Genomic DNA, 18292 nt, shown 5'->3' with positions numbered 1-18292 from the left:
GCGGGCTCCGGACCCCGCCGGGCGGAGGCTCCGCAGCGGCCGACCGATCCGCGGGCCCGGGCCCTCCCCCGCCCGTCCCTCTGCCCCGTGGCGGCCCCGCGCAGGCGCGGCCCTGGGCGCGGGATGGCGGCGGCGGTAGCGGGGGCCGTGCCGGTACCGGTGCCCGTGTCGGTGCCGGGGGCGGAGGCGGCGGGGCCGGGGGAGGAGGCGGCGGGTGCGGGACCGCCGGGACCGGCCCGCCTGGCCCGGCTGCCGCTGGCGCGGGTGAAGGCGCTGGTGAAGGCGGACCCGGACGTCAGCCTGGCCAGCCAGGAGGCCGTCTTCGTCCTGGCGCGGGCCACGGTGAGGGGCGGCGGCGGCGCCCGGTTGGCGCGGGAGGCCCGGCGGCCTGTGAGGCGGCCCTGAGGCGGCTTGGGAGGCCGCCCCCCCAACCCCGCGCTGCTGCCGGGCCGGGGACCGGGCCCCCGGGCTGAGGGAGGCGGCTGGGCCGCGCCAGGGGCCGGCGCTGGAGGCCCGGGGAGCCGCTGCGCTCGGCTTCTGTGGGACGTGGAGCCGCTCGCTTGGCTTTTTTTCCCTTTTGTTTTGGCCGGTTTGAGGGCTTTCCTCTCCCAACCGACGCCTTGCCCGGTCAGCAGAACCCGCCCGGTGGCGGGAGGTAACGCCCCGAGGTCGCCGCTCTCTCCACCACGCGATCGTGGCTGTGGAAACCTGCTCTCGGCGGGGCTCCCTCCCGCAAGCGAGGGAAATGCCGGGGCTCTGCCCCTTGCCAGACGGCTCTGGGCCCGCTCGGGTGGGTTTCCAGCTCACCGGGATTGCGCGTTTTGGGGTTTGCGATGTGCGAATCAGTGACGCGTAACGGGTTTTTTTCTTCCTTTGGAAAGCGTCTCCCGTTGCACACGTGAGGCGTGTTTGGCTTTGGCATCGTGTGAAAGCATCTGTGCGCAGGCTCTGGTCTCTCCCTTCCAGCGTCTCCCTGCGGTAACTCCTAGGCCGGCTGCTGGGCATCTGCTTCCCGCAGCTGAGGTACCTGCTGGGTGGCACACAAGGAGAGTCGTGCTCAATCCACTTCATCCACCAAGTGCAGGACGCCTTTCCTCCTTCGGAAGGTGCCCTGGGAGCAGCTTGTGTGTAGCTGGTCTCCCAGACATGTTCAGAGGAACCATCTCTGTCCAATATACTCTCGGCCTTCTCTCCTCCCTTGTGCGTCACTGTCCAACAATTTCATTTGTTATTTTCAGAGCTATTTATCGGAAAGGGGAAATTTTAAGATGGAGATTCTGGTTTCTTCCTGCAATCTTGTAGGACCTTTCCTTTCCTGAGGATATTCTTTCTTCCCTCTCTCATCCCCTGTTTGAAACTGTCTTGGTTTTGTGTTGCAGGAGTTGTTTGTTGAAACCATAGCCAAAGATGCTTACGTGTACGCTCAGCAAGGGAAAAGGAAAACTCTGCAGAGAAAAGACCTGGGTATGAGAGCCTATTTTGTATTATCCTTAGAAAATGGTTGCTAGAATAGAGGATTTTTCCACTTGTCCCAGTGTGATGAAGCAATCATAGGTGCTTCTCTTTCTTTCTCTGAAGATGGGAGAGAAAAACATCTCTTCTTCCAAATATTATGCTAATAATTTCACACACCAGCTCCAAAACAAGTAAACCTCTTTGAAATTGGTCACTGTGCTATGATGTAGTTTCAAATGCTGCTGTTTGAAGCAGATGCAAATATGGAGTCAGTTTATCTATGTTAATTGTTTTCAATTTGCTTTGCAGATAACGCCATTGAAGCTATTGATGAATTTGCTTTTTTGGAAGGTGAGTTTCTACTTGGTTTCACTTGGCTTCAATATTTTGTGTAATCTTCTTGGGAGGGAAAGAATTTAATCATTTGCAGAGCCCTCTGTTTCCACATCTTTAATAACTAATAGTATAACTTGTTATGCCCCTCCCTGAGAGGTGAAACACAAATCAAGTGGACCCTGAGACACATACAGTACTTTTAGCTAGATTTGGTTTTACTCACGTGTGATTTGCTTAAACTTTACAAAGTTACTGCATATTCCTCTGGCAGCTTGTAAACAAGTTTCATTTGTTCATGTAATTGCATTTCTGATTCCTGAGACTATAATTTTTTTTTTTTCTTTCATATTTAGGTACTTTGGACTGAGCTGGACAGAGACAGAGCTCTCTGGAGAAAGAGATTGCAGAGATGGACGTGGGGTGGAAAACAGGACCTTGAGAGTTTGAATATAGTTCCTAAAATTGAGACACTGAAATGGCAACCATAATGTTTTGTATAAAGCTTAAGTTGTTGTAAGTTCTTTATTTAAAATGCATATTTTTTCATAAATATTTTCTATGTCACTTAACTGTGCCCTGCTGCCATGGTGCAGACTGCTCACCAGCTTTGGCCAGGTCACACAGCAGTTGCTCAGAGTCACAGTCCCTGCCTCTCCAGGTACTCTGCAGCACCACAGAGCTGTGAATGGAGAGTGGCTCGGCTCAGATGCCCAGGCATGGTGAATTATTTTTATGGAAATGTGTTTTTCTTTGTATATGTTTGTTTCTTGGCTGAACACAATTAAATTTTGTTGTTGTTGTTGAACAGCTGTCCTGATTTCTCCTCTGTGCTGCTGGGATGAAGGGGATGGTGTTCCTGTAGCACCGTGGTAAATGGCGTAGTTTTGAAAGGATGCTTTCTAATAGCATTTTGCTTTTGCCAGTTGTTTCCTCAAGGCATGTATCCCAGTGAAGCCCAGCTGTCCTCCAGGAACTATGTATGAGCTCCAGGGAGACTTGGCTTGTTCCTAGTGGTGTACAGCTTCCATAAATTTCTGTGATTGCTGCACCTGTAAGTAATTGTAGCCAAAAAAAAGGGCAAAAACCCTATTTTGAATGCCAGAGTGGTGTCAGATGCATTTTGCTGCCATCACCGTTCTCTTGTGTGCTCTTGTTCCTGAAACTAGCAAAAAAAATTTCCCTAGGAACTGGATCTGTTCCCTGCCACGTGCATTTGGCCAAGTCAGTGCAGAGATCCTAACTTCTGTAGTCAAGAGCTGCATGCAGCGAGCGTTCAGGACATACTGGTGCCCTGGACCGGCGTGTCTGTGAGAGTCCCTTATATCACACAAGCACCATCTGTGCCTTTACTGTTTCCAGGACTTGGGAGGCCAGTACTTTCCTACATGTATTTAACAAGCTGGGAAGAAAGATGCCTCCTCTTGACTCCAGGGCTCAGTCACACTGAAAAGAGAAAGCAGAGCGCAGGCCTCTCCGTGTGGTGGTGGAGAACAAGCTGTCGTTGCTGATGTGGCTAAGTCCTACCAGTGTTGCCATCAAAGAGCCAGCTTTGTCTCAGTTTTGGTGTTGTGGAGGAACAAAAGAGGGTTGTCCCTAGATAAAAAGGCCATTGAATGCAATGCGTGAGCATGAAGGGTGCATGCTCTTTCAAATGAGGGGACTTGAAAGTGACTCCGAGTCCCCTCAAACTTAATTAGTTTGAAAGTGGTGGTAAGAACAAAGACCCCCAAGGGAGCTTCCCCAGGCTGGGAGCAAAACCAGTTGCTCTCAAGAAACACTTTGAAGTTTGCTCAAAGCCTGATCCCTGTAGACGTGGGAGAGATGCCATCACTGCCCTGGCTGCTGAAGTGTTTGTTCAGATCACAATCTGGAGACATTTGCCAGTGATATGCGGACCCATTTGTCTCTAAGCTGTTCACCTTCTCGCCTGCTGAGGGAGGGCCCAGTATAAGTATCAGAGATACTGGAGACATTTTTGTGTTTCCCAGGGTGCAGTATGCAGGACCCACTAGCGGTAGTCGTCTTTGCAGGGCTCTTGCATGCTCCCATCTTTGCCAGTAAGTTCTTTTTTTTTCCTTCTCGCTGCTTTGGCCTCTTGCACAGGAGAGAAAAGGGCTTGTGTAGGTATGTGGTGCGAAGCTGTGCACAGGCTTTGTTCATATCTGATGCTTCTGTATGGGCATGGTGTATGTTTTCTATGGTGCTTCACTGTCAGCACCATGGAGGATTGTCTGCACTCAGCAAATAATGAGGGGTTTGTCTCGGAGGAAGCTGCTGTGCAGAAATCTTTGGGGAGTTTAGTGCCCGTGAGCTGCTTTGTGCTGTGTGAGATTACTCCTCTTACCTGAGCTCACATTGCAGTAACGTGGGAAGTAGAAGAGAGCAGGGGACTGATGTCTTAAGATAAAACACTGCTAAACACAGCATTTTCTTGGAGTAGTTAAACAGATAGGGTGTTTAGCCCAACTAGCCAGGCCTGAGAGGTCAGATGGGTCATGTCCATTTATAACTACTCTAAATCTCTTCTTTATGCTGAAGCCATTTGGTTCAAGACAGCAGGTGGCTGGACACTTGTGCTTGGGGCTCAGTGCCTCCTCCCAGCTCACGCAGGAAAGCTGGTGAATCGTAACTGGGGTAATGCTGGGCTTGGTGGTTTGCGACTGCAGGTGCCGGAGCCATCGGCAGAGAGGACGAGCAAAGGAACCTGTTTGCAGAGAGGGGCTGCTGCAGGAGGCAGAGCCATTTCCTCCACATCGGGCATGGTGAGTTCCCCCTTTGCCCGCAAGAAACCCGGATCCTTTAAGCTTCCCAACTCGTGTCCCACCTGTCATCCCTCAGGTGTTGCTTTATGTTGAAATTATCCTAGTGACTTTTCCCTCAGGCAATTAAGGACAGAAATACACTGGGGACTCATCACCCAGATAATCCAATGCTTAAAGCATGTTTTGTAGAATAGAAACTGATGAGTAGCCTGGCCCCTAGGTCTGTTCATCTGCATGAATTTCGGTACCAGGGTTCTACAATGTGGTTGAATTCTATGTTTACCTCTGTTTGGTACTGCATTAGTTCAGGCCTGCTGGAGACTTTTGCTTTCCAGGATTAACGTTGGCAGGGGTGTCAGCAAGACAACAGGGCCTCCTGACTTTACTGTGCAGAAAAAGTAGGAAATAGCTCCATTTGTTCACCAGAAAAAAGTCTGTGGCCTTCAGGAGTAGCCTTTGGTCTCAGTTCCCCTTGCAGTGGCAGTAAGGCTACATAAAATGAGCTTCAGCTGATTTTAGCACAGATATGTGAAAATGGCTTTAAACTGTATAGCCAAAAATCTGAGGTTTCTCAGTTTTTTTCAGTGCATGAGAGTAGTACTTGTACAAATATAGCCTTCGGTGTTTGCAAAATATCAGGTTCTTATGTAAACAGTAGGAATTAGAGAATGATCATATCCAAATTAAGAACTGTCACAAGCTTGTCATCTCCAGAGCAAACAACTTTAGAAGAGTAAATAATGATGAAAATAGTAAAGCCAGTAATAGATAGTGATAAAAATAATAAACACGGCCTGTATTGCTGCAGGGATGGGAGAGTAGGGGTTAACAATGTCTTCAGCTGGCAAAGTGTCCTTTGCAAAATGACCAGCTGTCTGCGCCCTTGCTGTGGGTGAGGAGCATCCACAGGGATCACCACTGCGGAATGGCTAATACACTGCAAGTTGCTACCTGGCTCACTGCTCCCTCGCTTCCCTGGGCAAAGAAATCCTCAGGCAGCTAGCAGCAGCTATAAGCCAAATGTGAGCTTAAAATGTCCCTACATATTTACTGGTGTCATGCAGCATGCTCACAGTGGCTCTCTCTCACACTGACACTGAAGAGCAGTTTTTAAATCAATGCAAAATTAGTGGCACGCACTGGATCTGCAACTCCAGCAGGTTAAAGCAAATGAATTACCGTGGTGTAGAATTACTCAGTGGGCACTTTTAAGGCCAGTTTTCTTCCCTATTACATAATGAAATGAGGATTCACATCAATGAACCTTTTGAGTATGAACTGCACTATTGGGGAAAAATAGCTCATTTTAGAAGGATTACCAGAAGAAACAGCCATTAGCCAATAACCACTGATATTTTGCAAACTCAAAATACAGCATGGATCTAAACCTGGATGTCGTGGTCCCATGTCTCCCCTGTTCCCACACCCGTTCCCACCTTCCCATCCTCTACCTGTAGCGCTAATGTGTCAATGCAACAGGTTTGGGAAGCTGTGAAATTGGGATTTGGCAGGGGGCAGGGGAGGGGTTGGGGAGGGTGGCAGGCCAGATTTGTTTTCAGCTCAAGCAGCTCCATGAACAGGTTCATTGGGCTCTAGGCAAGGAGAGTAGGGTTTCTCTTTCTGCCTTGAATCTGTTGGGTGCTCAGGCTTGTTCAGTACGTTCGAGGTCTGCAGTTCAGCAACAGCTGAGCATTCACATTTTCCCTTTGCTAATCAATGTATCAATCTATTCTCTCCCCATCCTTCATGAGCTCACTAAAGAAAATAAAACCTACTGTTTCCTAGTGAATTTTTAATTGCATTCTTTTTATTACCAGTCTATTATGAAACATTATACTTCTGGTCTGCAAATGCAATAGATGTGTCTGCAGCACTAGTGAAGGGCTTTCTGGGATTTCTGCAGGTGCTCAGGCTGAAGGAATCTCTCTCCCAGGCACACTTTCCAGGGGTGGACCATGTATTTTTCTTCAGTGTTTGTGTTGTACTCGGCCCAGGTTTGAGCTTGGGCCTCCCCAGCCTCATGCAAATAGTGAGGAGTAATCCTTTTGTCAATTGTGTGTTTCACAGATGTCTCTGGCAGTCCTGTCAGCATGGATGTTGGAAAGTGCCGGTCCAGCTGCCTGTCCCAGCGGATCAACTCCCCTGACCCAGGCCTCCTGGGGCCCTCCAGACACTCCTCCATGCTCGATTTCCTTAGAAGCAAGAAGGTGAGAAAAGTGTGTTTGTGTTATCCCTGTGGCAGGAGCATTTATACATGTTTTAAAATACCTGGGTTTGGCTTCTGCATTGCCGAAAATCTGTCACTAAGACTCTTGTCCTCCCATAGCGAGCAAGCAGTAGATTATGCAGGCTAGAGAAATGGAAACTATTCAGCAGTGCTGAATATCTTGTGGCAGAGGGCCAGAGTTCAGCTGAAGGCCTATCACAGTACCTACCCAGCTGCTCCAGGCAGCATCCAAACATATTTCTGTCCTCCCTCAGCCCAGCAGCAACATCTGCTGTACGTGAGAGCTGGTGCCCTATATGTAGAGGGGTTGGAGGCCTTTTTCTGCCTGGCTGAGCAAAACTGGCAGGACCCATGATTTCATGAAGAGTATCTGGCCTTTGATGTGCTGATGTCATTCCCTTATCACGTGACATGTGTAACTCCTAGGAGAAACTAGAAGGAGCCTGCGCATTTGGGGACACAACTATGCACAGGCTGCGATGCTCTCCTTATCCTGGGAGAGCTGCCATTGCCTAAAGTCCCTTCTCCACCAGGGTAACTAACCCTGGAGAGGTAATGGAAACAAGCTCTGCAGGATGCTGCATGTGTGTGTCCTGTGAGTGTTCACCAGGGGGGCTGTAACTGTGAAAAATCTTGTTGCCGCTTGTCCCACTATTGTCATCACTGTGGCACTGCTGGTGCAACATCTTCCAGGCAGGCAGGTCTACATTTGTTCCCCAGAGCTGTCATTGTGCTGACCCTCCAGTTGAGGAGCCTGGGGTGAAAGGAGGACTGCTTTAGCCAGTACAGTTCAGCTGATTGTAGCAGGGGTTTGGGGAATAAACAGTTCTGATATCAATGTGTCACTGCGAAGGGCAGCACCACAGCAATGCAGTACTGCCATGCATGGACAAGGGAGTAAAAGCTGAGTCAGCTCTAGTTCAGAAGAGGTTTTTATCAGGGAGCGGATGCTGGAAGTTGTTCTCCGTGACATGTTTTTACCAGTGTATATGCCCCTTGCCCTGTTCTGCGCAGCTGCAGGTCAGGCGCCCCGACTCACCGCTGCGGCCAGGAGCCCCACGCTCCTGTCCTGCAGGTTCCTGCTGCGAGCCTGCCCGTGTGCACGTGGAGCGGCTCCTGCTCTTCGAAGGTGTTCGGGAGGTGGAGGTGGTCGACGGCTGTCACTGCAGCACATGCCCTGAGGAATGCCTCCGTCTCCCAGCTCTGAAAACCTTCTTTCCAGACTCTCCCTGGGAGGTCACAATTGATGTGGGGAAATGTTCTGACCCAACCTACAGTGCAGGTATGGATGATGGAGAGCTCCCCTCCCTCCAGGAATATGGGGACAAGCCCTTCTGTGTTACCAGCACCAACATCAGAGCTCAGAGTGTGATCTAGCAACGCTCTGGTCTGCTACGCAAACCCTCTTTGCCTTAGGTGGGAAAGGGATTGTATTTTATACTGTAGGGGTCTGGGTTTTCTTTTCCCTTCTGTGACTGCGCCCTTACAGCACAGGTCTGCAGCTGAAACAGTAATTCTCTGCCCTGTGCCTGGTGTGAGGATGGAAATACAACCACCTCGTGTTATGGGGAAGTGTCCTCTAACCAGAGATCATAGAATCATAGTAACCCAGGCTGGAGGGACATCAGGGGTGTCCACTGCAACCCCCTCCTCAAAGCAAGAAAAACAACCTGATGATAAAAGCTCTGCTGAAAATAGACCACTTAGCAACCACTAAAAAAACGGAGTTTCCTTTCTGATGGTCTGAAATGCCCTTTCATCTCAGCACCAGTGCTGTTTAAAAAATCACTCAGAAATGGAAACTCCAAACTAAATTGTTCCAGACAGGTCAAAACCCTCCACTGGGATAAAGCGGAACTGGTTCGGGTGTGCTGTCTTGTGAATTCATACATAAAATAACCCTAGAGTCACGTCAGTGAAGATGAACTGATCTGTTTTTATCAGAATGGAAAGTCGTGTTGAAATGATTTTCCACAACTGCTTGATAAAAATCAGTTCTGGAATTTGTTGATGTCATTTTTATTGGCATTTCTGCATCTAAAACCATCCTGTTAAAACCTTCCCGGCAGCTTCTGTGACATGGCTGTACAACAGCCACTAGAGAGGGACAGAGACCAGTGCGAGTCCTAATGTGAGCTTGAAAAGCAGCCACGAGGCCTGAGCCAGAGGGGCTGGGGAAGCCACATGGGTGGTGGAGAAAACAAAACCCCAAGGGGCTCTGCTTGCAGATGTGCGTCCCATCCTCCAAGAGCTGGAGTAAGGTCTGCACACAGGCATCGGTGCTCCTGCAGCCCTGTGGCTTGTGTAATCCGGCTGCAAGACACAGCAAGTGGAACAGAAATTTAGGCAGTGTGAAGTGCTTTTTTCCAGATGTGGGAGAATCAGCATTTACTTCCCAGACGTGTGACTGGAAGGTGCTGGACGATGCTGTTGTCCCCGGGGGTGGCTAATGGACGGTGGCTTATTCAGTGATAATGGCCCAGGGCTGGGAAATGTGGACTCGCCTCCAGCTTTGCCTCTGCCTTAGGGCAGGTCTCCGCACTTTCCTTCTGGATTTTCCCCTGTAAAGTCAGGCTGACACTTTCAGTGCCATGTTAAAGACTGGCAATGTCAGAGGAGCAGGGGGCCTGGAGAAGGATGTTAAAATCTCACCCAGAAATACTGGCTTCCAGAAATCAGTTGTCATTTTGTGTCCCCCTCTTAAGGCATCCCAGAGAGATTTGCTTTCAGAAAACACTTTTAACTCCCCTGAAAACACAGCCCCATCCTGGAACAAAGAAATATCCTCCAGCAGCTGATGAAATAGCTGGGAGGGGGCAGGAAACTCACAACCATTTTAAAGCCAGGAACCAAACACAAACCCTGAAGGACCTGCACCCAAGAGCTGGAACAGGGCATGACTAGGTCCTTTTTAGAGCCAAAACCCAAGACTGACTTAGCCATCAATTTAGCCATCCTTCTTCCCCTCCTCTAGCTCGTGCAATGGAGATTTTAATCCTAATTTACTTGGTGAGGGAGAGAAAAACTGAGAGATTTAGCAGATAAAGCATGTCTTTCTATGCAGAACATGCATTCAAACTGAGCCAGGCAGGACAGTGTGTGCCTGTTTCCTTCCAAATGGACACGCATTATTGCTGGAGGAGCCTCTGTCTCTTCTCTCCAGCTGGGACCTGCCACAGAGGCGGCGTGTCCTGGCCTGGAGGTGGCACAGCAGCAAATATGCAGCCTTTCGGCATGTCCACCCAAAGCCACCCCTCTTCGCCCTGCTCTCTGCATGGCTTCCTTAACAGTCAAGGTATGTCAAAGCCGAACATAACTTTTTTTTTTTTTCCCTCGGAATTTTTCATTGAGTTAAAGCTTGAATAGGGAAAGAAAAGGCAAAGCAGGACTTGGTCCTGTGCTCCCAGAACCAGGGCCATTCTCTTTCCTCCCCTCTTGTATCAGCTTTCCTGTGTCCCACGATGCAGAGGTGCTGCAGGATATCTCCAGGAGAGCCAGTGACACTGGCTCCAGCACCTGAGAAGCCCATGCAGGGCACAGCCCCCTGGCAAATTCAGAGAGAAATGCTGAATAAGTTAATGTTAAATAATGTTCCCCAGCTCCTCCCTGGTGTGAGAGCATGTCTCTGGAAAAAGCACTGCCATGAATATTTTATGTTCAAAGACCTTTTTTCTCAAAGATAATGTGTAATAGCTCAGGCTGTCTCCCCAGAGATGGGGCTTTCACAGTCAGGTGCAGGATTCACAATTTGCACCCAGAATAACCTCTTTTTGCCCTGTGGTCTCAAACTGAAATGGACGAACAAAATCTATCACTGAGGCCCTGAGTTGGTGAAGGAATGAGTCCCAAACTCTCAGCTGGGGACCCTCACACAGAAAAACGGCACTTTCCACGCCGGGTGCTGGACGCCGGAGCCTGATGCTGCATCTGTGCCACACGGCAGACCCTGGTGAAGATGCTGCAGCCATAGTGGTCTCAGATGCAGCCCCAGATTAAATTTCCTTCTTGTTTCCTTGCAGGTGGACTTTTCTGCATGCCCACAAGGTTCAACACTGCTCTAGTCAAAAACCCACAAGGTGGGGAGGTAGTCCAGATGCTGGAGAACTGTGAAATGAAGGAAAAATGCTATCGCATTTCCCAGGTGGAATATTATTATGAAATTGTGCACAGCTCTGCAGGACACAGGGAAGAGCGGCTCAAGGTTGGTTTCCCGTGGCTTGGCCTCCTCCCTGGTGGGCTCAGCAGCACAGCTGAGCCCACACGTGGGGTTTGAACAGCAGGGTGGATGCTCTCACATGGGCAGCTTCACCCTGGTAGAGCTAAGCACACCCTGGCAACAAACTGTAGTGGTAAAAATCTCATATTTATTTTATCTTATGCTATAAAATGTATGTACTGCCACTAATTTGTGTATACATCAGTGTCATAAAGTAACAAATGGCCTTTTCTTTGGAGTGAGGATTTCTTAAAAAATAATTGAGGGAGCAGTGAGATATTTATTTTAAAAATTGTTTAATCATTATGTATGTCTTAAGCTCAGTTCAATGGAGACTCTACTCTCTACTTCAACACACCTTTGTGCACAGGGCCCTCTGACTCAGAAAACACTGGTGTGCCTTACTTGTCCTTACAAGCTTTGCCTTGCTGCTGCCCTTTCTCAGGGGTGTACATTCAGCCAGAGGATGGAGGGCGGACAGAGGGCACAGTGACCACGGCCGGTCCCCTGGGGTGTCCCCAGTGAGGTGCTGCAGGGGATTTTCATGCCTTTGTTTTGCAAATCTTTGCAGGAAATTGATGTGGGAAGGTGCTTGGGCAGCTGCTCCTCGGGGGATCCCTGCTTGCTTAGGTAAGCACAGCTGCAAGGATCCGGCGGTTCTTGTTCCTGGGCACATCCACACACATTCAGAGGCAGGTCTGAACCGTTCCCATTCCTCTCAAGTAATGCATCTGCTGCTCCTGGGGCAGGACCTGGGAGGATAGCACAAGAGCGGATTTTGGGTAGCGCACCCACAGCTCATGCTCTGGGCTGTGTCTAACCATGTAGGGACAAAGCAGAGCAGTGTTAGCAGCGGTGCTACAGCAGCACACTGCTCCATTGCTTCAAGGAGTAAAGAATAACCTGCTGACGGCAGCCTGTTGGGCAGCTGGTTATAGAGCTTGTGGTCCCCTGTGATAGCAGACATAGATGGGTCCTGACAGTGGCTTTCTCCAGCCTGGGATGTGCTATTCCTGCTGCCCACCTGCTGGTAATGCCATGGGGCAGGAGGAGGGGGATGCTCTGGTACAGGGTGGGTGCAGACAGCTCTTCCAGGCCAGGGGGGTAGCACTTTGTGTTCTTTACAGACACAAAAATGTAGTGAATGCAAAGGGAAGCAAGTCAAACCACAAAGAAAGAAATAACTCCTGCTTTGCACAGGCAGAGAGGGAGGAGACAGTTCCCCGAATTACACCAGGAGTAAGGAATAGATGCTTCAGGAAGAAAGCTGCCTCCCTTCTCCCCCACCCTGGTCCAGGGCATCTGCCCTTTTTTCCAGGTGATGAAACGCAGGGCCCTGGGGTGTGGGGGGCCAGGGGATGTACTGGGTTTGTCTCTAACTGCAGGGAGTCACAAGGTGAAGATAAATGTCTGGTTTGGGCAGAAGCTGCCCCCAGCCGCTGCGCCCCTCACCGCTATGACGTACACACGTTCAGGAGCCGCCGAGACCGCGTTCGCACCGTCATTGCCATCCAGCAGTGCAAGTGCAGGGGGTAGTGGGGCTGAGGAGCTGCAGGTGGGGCTCCTGCAAGACCCCCGCCAGACTGTCTGTAGTATATGTAAATGAGAGAAGGCTATTTTTTGAATAAAAGCTATTTTAAACAGCGCTTGTATAAATGAACCCTCTACAAAATGTTTTGCAGCTTGTACAATAAACATGGGCAATTCACAGCTCCTTGGGGGCTCTGCTGTGCAGCTCCATGGCCCATCTGTCTGCCCCAGCATCCCGGGGGATGCAGCGTGTACGGAGGGATGCGGCTGTCTGGCATTGGCTGGGGGTTGCACGGCCCTGGCTGCTCCCGTTTACAAAACGTGGAGCAGGAGTCGGAGAGGGGAGGGAAACAGGTAGGTAGGCATGTTGGGGCAGAGATGTCCCCTCTGCAGGCAGCCCCAGTTATCCTGCAGGACATGCCGCTGCGGTTGGTGAGCCAAGAAGAGGAAGGCAAGGATCCAGAGGATATGAGTAGTTTCCTCTATCACTTAGTCAAGGCTGTCATTGCCTCCCTGCCTATTCTGGATAATTAACAGCCCTTTCACCCACCAAGCATTGGGTTAGAATAAATTATAGACACCGACTGGGCAAGTAGCCGTCGGCTTGTCTCCTATCGCCTTGGCCTGGAAGTGCTTCAGCTAGGTGCCTGCGGGGCCGATCCCTGCCTGCTTGGTCCCTGCTGGCAGATGGACAGATAGACGGTCCTAGCTCCGCTCCTGCACCTTCCCTTCATGTCAAGCCTCTCGTAGAGCCCGTACCTGTGGGCCTCATTCACAGGGAATTTCCCTGTTTGCTATAAGATCTAACAGGCTTTTCTAATCCTGCTTTTTTTATCTGATGCACTGGCAGGTATTGTATAATGCTAATTTTTTCTGTTCAGTCACATGGCATTAAAACAAATGGCAAATGTAAAGAGTCCAAATGTACTGTGTCAACACATCCACCTTCACCAACCTGGTTTCTCTGTGACTGGGGACTAAGAACAGAAGAACTGGCTTTTATCCTATCATCTGGAGTCTGTAGGGTTCTCATGATATTTCGTTAATATTGAGCTTTCAGGAATTGGCAGCAAATGCCTTTTAATCCCCAGAAAGTCAATTGGCTACTTTAAAAAAAAAAAAAGCAGCTTAATTTTGGTTTGGTTCTTCCCGCTGCTGAGTTACTGCCACAGCCCAGGGTCCGACAGCGCAGCGGATGGAAGCCGCAGACCCCAGGGCCGCCAGTTCTCCGCTGGAAACCCTCTTTGCACCGTGCTCTTGGCTGGCTGGGCTCCTTTGCGTGGGTGTTGCAGCATCAGGGGACATGCGGCCTGGGCTGCCCCTGCTGTATGAAGGGTCCCCGGGCACCTTGGTAGGGCTGTGGGACGGGGACATCGGTGTGACACCGAGCCCACCCGGCAGTGGCCGTGACGTGGGGCAGCAGGAGCTGCTGCAGCAGGACAGGGATGGGAAGGGGCTGCTCCTCCAGCCCGTTTGGCTGTTGGGGGGGGGGCTGCATTCCTCCACACAGAGGTTCTCCTGTTTGTCCCATTAGTGCCATCATTAAAAACCAGTTAGTCTCCTACAGAGAGCAAACGCAGCCCAGCCAGGGCCTTGCGGAGGGGCTGCGCAGCCCCAGACCCCCGTGTCCCCTGCCAGCCCCGGGGAGCGCTGGGGCGAGCTGTCCTCCCCCCTCCCCGCTTGTGTACTGGGGCTAATTGGTGCTGGGCACCCAGGAGCCCAGTTTCACACCTTGTTAGCATGGCAATTAGCTCTCTTTACCCTCCTGATTGCTCTTGTGCATACTTGACTCCACTCCATCTTTCCAGCGAGTTATAAATGCAGCGCTGGGGAGGCAGGGGGGAGTCTGGCTGGGGCAGGGACACCAGAACCATGCTGGGGACCATCCTGCTGCTGCTGGCCCTGGCCAAGCCGGCGTGCCAGAGTCCGGCCGGCGCAGCAAGCCGGCGGGCTGAGGCGCTGAAGAGGCTCCTGGAAGTCTTTGGCATGGAGGACCCTCCACCCCCCCCGGCCCACTTCAAGCAGCCGCCCCAGTACATGGTGGATCTATTCAACACCGTCGCCAACGCGGACGGTGTCACCAAGAACCCCGACATCCTGGAGGGCAACACGGTCCGCAGCTTCTTGGAAAAAAGTAAGGGCGGGGGGACAGGGCGGTGGGAAGGGGCCCAGCGCAGCTGGCAGAGGTGCTGCCCCTGGTTTGGCTCCGCTTCTCAACCCATCCTTCCCTCCAGCTCACAGTGAGAAGATGCGGTTCCTCTTCGTCCTCTCCAGCGTGGCCAAGTACGAGAAGATTCTGATGGCAGAGCTGCATCTCTTCCGCCTCTGGCCAAGGGCCACCGACGGGCCCAAAAAGCACCACTTCTGCCAGGTGAGGAGGGGGATGGGATGGGGATGGGGATGGGGACAGGATGGGCATGGGGCTGGGGACGGGTATAGGAATGGGGATGTGCCCCAACCTGTGCCCGGGGATGCCACTGGCACACTGCGGTCACTTGCCTGCAGCGGGAGCACGGTCTGGGTCTGTGAAATTCATACGACTGAATGTCGCTGCGTTGCACAGAGAATCATGATGATTTAACCATGGGGGATTCTTAAACATCATTCTGGTTTGTGCATGCACCAGCCAAAGCACCCGTGGGTTGTGACAAATTCAAGCTGACAACTCCCCCATCTCCCACCTTTTTTTTTCCCCAATACCTATGTCTGGTGTCTTTCCCCTCAGGAAAAGGGGACATGCTGGTGGTAACTGCCCTTTGCTGCCTTTCCCAGGTCAGCGTCTACCAAGTGCTGGCAAAGAACGAGCTGGACACCCCTGGAGGGAAGAAGCTGCTGGCAGCCAGGCTTGTCTCGCTCCAGGGCTCGGGCTGGGAGGTCTTTGCCATCACGCAGGCTGTGAGTTGCTTTTCCCTTGGTTTGGGTGGCACAGAGGGAACCCTGGGGGTTTGCATGCGGGAGGTTTTTTTAACCCATTTCACCCCCAGCAGCCTTTCGGGCTCCAATGCAATTTCCTATCTGTAGTCTTTGCAGCAGTGTGGGGGGGATAGAGCCTCTGGGAGGGGGGGTGAGAGCCCTGCCAAGAGCCCCAGGGGGCTGCTCCATCCTGCCCCAGACTGGTCCCACTGCTCTGCAGGTAAGGCTGGTGCTGGCTCCTGCCGTGACGTCCCCTGTGCTGTAGCCCTGGAGCAGCACAGCCCCTTCCCATGGCTGGGAGATGGAGTGTGGCCACAGGGAGGGGGTCCGGGTTCACACCACCCCGCTGCTGACAGAGCGCTGGGTCCGCTGGCCTGGCACCTGCCATAGGGACACCAGCATAGTGCTTGTCCTGGCCCGCGGTGCCATGGTGACACCGGTTTGGTTCCCCAGGTTCGTGACTGGATGGAAGACGAAAGCAGCAATCAGGGTTTGCTGGTGACGGTCCAGGGCCTGGGCGGGAGCCCGCTCGACCCCCCACCGCTGCAGTTCGCATCCAGCAGGGACCACCACGAGAGCAAGAAGCCCATGCTGGTCCTGTTCACGGATGACGGGCGCCGGGGAGCTTCCCTGCCCATGGCCGGCTTCCCAGGTGGGTCCCACAGGCCCTGGCACGGCTCCCTTGGTGCCGCCGTCCCCTCGCCCATGGGGCACTGGGGTGGTCCCTGCAGGTGGGCTCCTTCAAATCCAAAGCTCCTTCTCTGGCCAGAGGGAGAGGCCGTCTCCTTTCTGGTTTAGTCTGTGCAGGCTTGCAGATGTAAATCTGGATTTTGCTTGCCCTGATGAGTGCGGCCATGGGGCTGTGAGTTGTCACCTCCTGGTGGCTCTGCCTGGGCTGGTGACAGGCTGTGACTGAAGGGCTCGCTGTACCAGACGGCTGCAGAAAAAAACCTGTGGGGATGGGTGGCTGGGGGGGGGCTGCAGCATGTTCTCCCTCCTCCCAGGCTTGTGCGATGGCTAATGGCATCAGGTGCTTCTTTCTGGCAGATATACAGCCCCAGGCTCCCATTGTCCCTGCCAAGATGTCAGTGCCCAGGCTGACCGGGCCTCGCAGCACGCGCTCGCTGGACCGGCTCCAGCCTTGCCAGAAGCATCCCTTGTCCGTGGACTTTGAGGAGATTGGCTGGTCCGGCTGGATCATCTCACCGCGGGGGTACAACGCCTACCACTGCAAGGGCTCCTGCCCCTTCCCGCTGGGCGAGAACATGCGGCCGACGAACCACGCCACCGTGCAGTCCATCATCAACGCCCTCAAGCTGAGCGAGGGCGTCAGCAGCCCCTGCTGCGTGCCCGACAAGCTCTACTCCATCAACCTCCTCTACTTCGACGATGATGAGAACGTGGTCCTCAAGCAATATGACGACATGGTGGCTGGGAGCTGCGGCTGCCACTGAGGCAGGAGGAGAAGGAAGGTGGAAATGCCGCCCCAGCGTAGGCTGCTCCTACTGCTTCCAGAGCATCTCTGGGGGGGGTCTCTGTCCCACAAAGCCCTCTAAAAGAGACCAGGGTGAGCAAAGCAAGGGGGTGCCCGGCTCTGACCCAGGTGGTGTCACCCCTGGTAGTGCCCGGGAAGGCTCAGGGCTGAGCTCTGATTAGAGCGACCTGAATGAGCCCATGCAACTCGGCAGCCCCGGGGCAACAGCTCCATTTTGGGGTGCCCCGTGCGGGGGTGCAGGTTTCCTTGCCCGTGCAGAGGCTTCCCGCAGGCTGTACTATATGTATATAGCAAGAGCACTAATATATGACAGAAACTGCCTGTACAATGACCTGTAAATGTCTGTACATTTCTGCATTGTGACTTGTAAAATGAATTCAGAGGAACTATTAAAAGTGCCGTTTTCCAAGGGGCTGCTTGTGGGACCGCTGCCTGGGACAGAGCTGGCCAAGGGCGAGCAAACACCCTGCAGGCATAGGGAGGGGTGCTGCAAGCAGAGAGATGAAGATTCAGCTGCAGTGCAGTCTCCAGGGTCAGGGGGAAGTTTGGTTGGTGAGCCCTGTTCCTTGGAAGCTGAATGATCTCAGGATCCATCAGCCAGTCTGCAATGGGGGGGCGTGCTGAGGGGGGGATGCGGTGACAGGGTTTGGGGTTGAGGGGAGATGTGGAGGTGCCCAGAGGTAATGCTGCCAGGGCAGGTGGGTGGTGGGGAAGAACGGCTCTGGGTGAAGATGGCCAGAGGAGGCTGCACCGTGCCCAGAGAGAAGGTTCCTTGTGGAAGAGAAATGGGGTGGAAAACAGAGCTGACCAGCATCGTGGCGTTAGGTCGGTGCTGGGGAGGTATACAGGGGGTGGGTGTCAATGTGGGTACCGGGGACTGGGTGTAGGTGCTGGGGGTCAGGGCAGGGGTCCCTATCTTCCACGTGCTGGCACAGCCCCTTTGTCCCCTGCGATCCAGGACTCAGTGGGAGTGTGGCTGTCCCTGCCAGAGGGCTCAGTGCCTCTAAGCCTCTTTTCAAGAGTTTCCAATAGCAGCAGCTTAACTGTGGTCCCAGGCTGACACCAGGACCCCTCCAGCAGCTCTTCATCTCCAAGCCCAGCTTGCAAGTGACCAAATCCCACCCTGGGCCAACAGGGACCAGTTTCCTCCCACCACTCACCAGAAAGCAGCACCAGCAGCTGTTGGCCCTTCCCCACCACTGCCTGCCCTGCAGCCTGGGGTCCCTTTCCCCATCCCACCCAGGTGAAGGGTGAGCCCCCCCCCAGGAGCCCATTGACTAGATACGGTCTCACGCCAAAGGGCAAATCCTTCCCCTGTGCCCCACAAGCGTGTCCCCCACTGCCCCAGGGATGTGAAC

At 52.7% G+C, this 18292-nt stretch overlaps 3 protein-coding genes across 5 annotated transcripts; all 3 read left to right on the top strand.

The window, feature by feature from the left end:
• The first annotated feature begins 92 nt into the window (after positions 1-92).
• POLE4 (DNA polymerase epsilon 4, accessory subunit) lies at positions 93-2596 on the top strand. Its single transcript, XM_069790016.1, has 4 exons — positions 93-342; positions 1380-1464; positions 1765-1806; positions 2145-2596. The coding sequence occupies exons 1-4, from the start codon at positions 124-126 to the stop codon at positions 2156-2158; spliced, it is 360 nt and encodes a 119-aa protein (XP_069646117.1). The 5' UTR covers positions 93-123; the 3' UTR covers positions 2159-2596.
• A 132-nt stretch (positions 2597-2728) lies between these two features.
• LOC104324838 (uncharacterized) lies at positions 2729-13698 on the top strand. 3 transcript variants are annotated; one of them, XM_069790014.1, is made up of 7 exons: positions 2729-2842; positions 4458-4553; positions 6621-6760; positions 7795-8062; positions 10800-10981; positions 11568-11626; positions 12382-13698. In XM_069790014.1, the coding sequence occupies exons 3-7, from the start codon at positions 6644-6646 to the stop codon at positions 12530-12532; spliced, it is 777 nt and encodes a 258-aa protein (XP_069646115.1). In that variant the 5' UTR covers positions 2729-2842; positions 4458-4553; positions 6621-6643; the 3' UTR covers positions 12533-13698. The 3 variants fall into 3 exon arrangements, with proteins under 3 accessions (XP_069646115.1, XP_069646114.1, XP_069646116.1); XM_069790013.1 differs by lacking the exon at positions 2729-2842 and having other exon boundaries at positions 2852-4553; XM_069790015.1 differs by lacking the exons at positions 2729-2842; positions 4458-4553 and adding an exon at positions 4563-5575.
• A 186-nt stretch (positions 13699-13884) lies between these two features.
• LOC138686501 (bone morphogenetic protein 2-like) lies at positions 13885-17343 on the top strand. The gene is made up of 5 exons (XM_069790011.1): positions 13885-14660; positions 14761-14897; positions 15299-15421; positions 15893-16091; positions 16487-17343. The coding sequence occupies exons 1-5, from the start codon at positions 14345-14347 to the stop codon at positions 16891-16893; spliced, it is 1182 nt and encodes a 393-aa protein (XP_069646112.1). The 5' UTR covers positions 13885-14344; the 3' UTR covers positions 16894-17343.
• Positions 17344-18292: the final 949 nt, after the last annotated feature.

Source organism: Haliaeetus albicilla, chromosome 8, assembly GCF_947461875.1.
Source record: "Haliaeetus albicilla chromosome 8, bHalAlb1.1, whole genome shotgun sequence".
Taxonomy (NCBI): domain Eukaryota; kingdom Metazoa; phylum Chordata; class Aves; order Accipitriformes; family Accipitridae; genus Haliaeetus; species Haliaeetus albicilla.
Note: the sequence above shows the minus strand (reverse complement) of the source record. Positions and strands in the feature narration are given on the sequence as shown.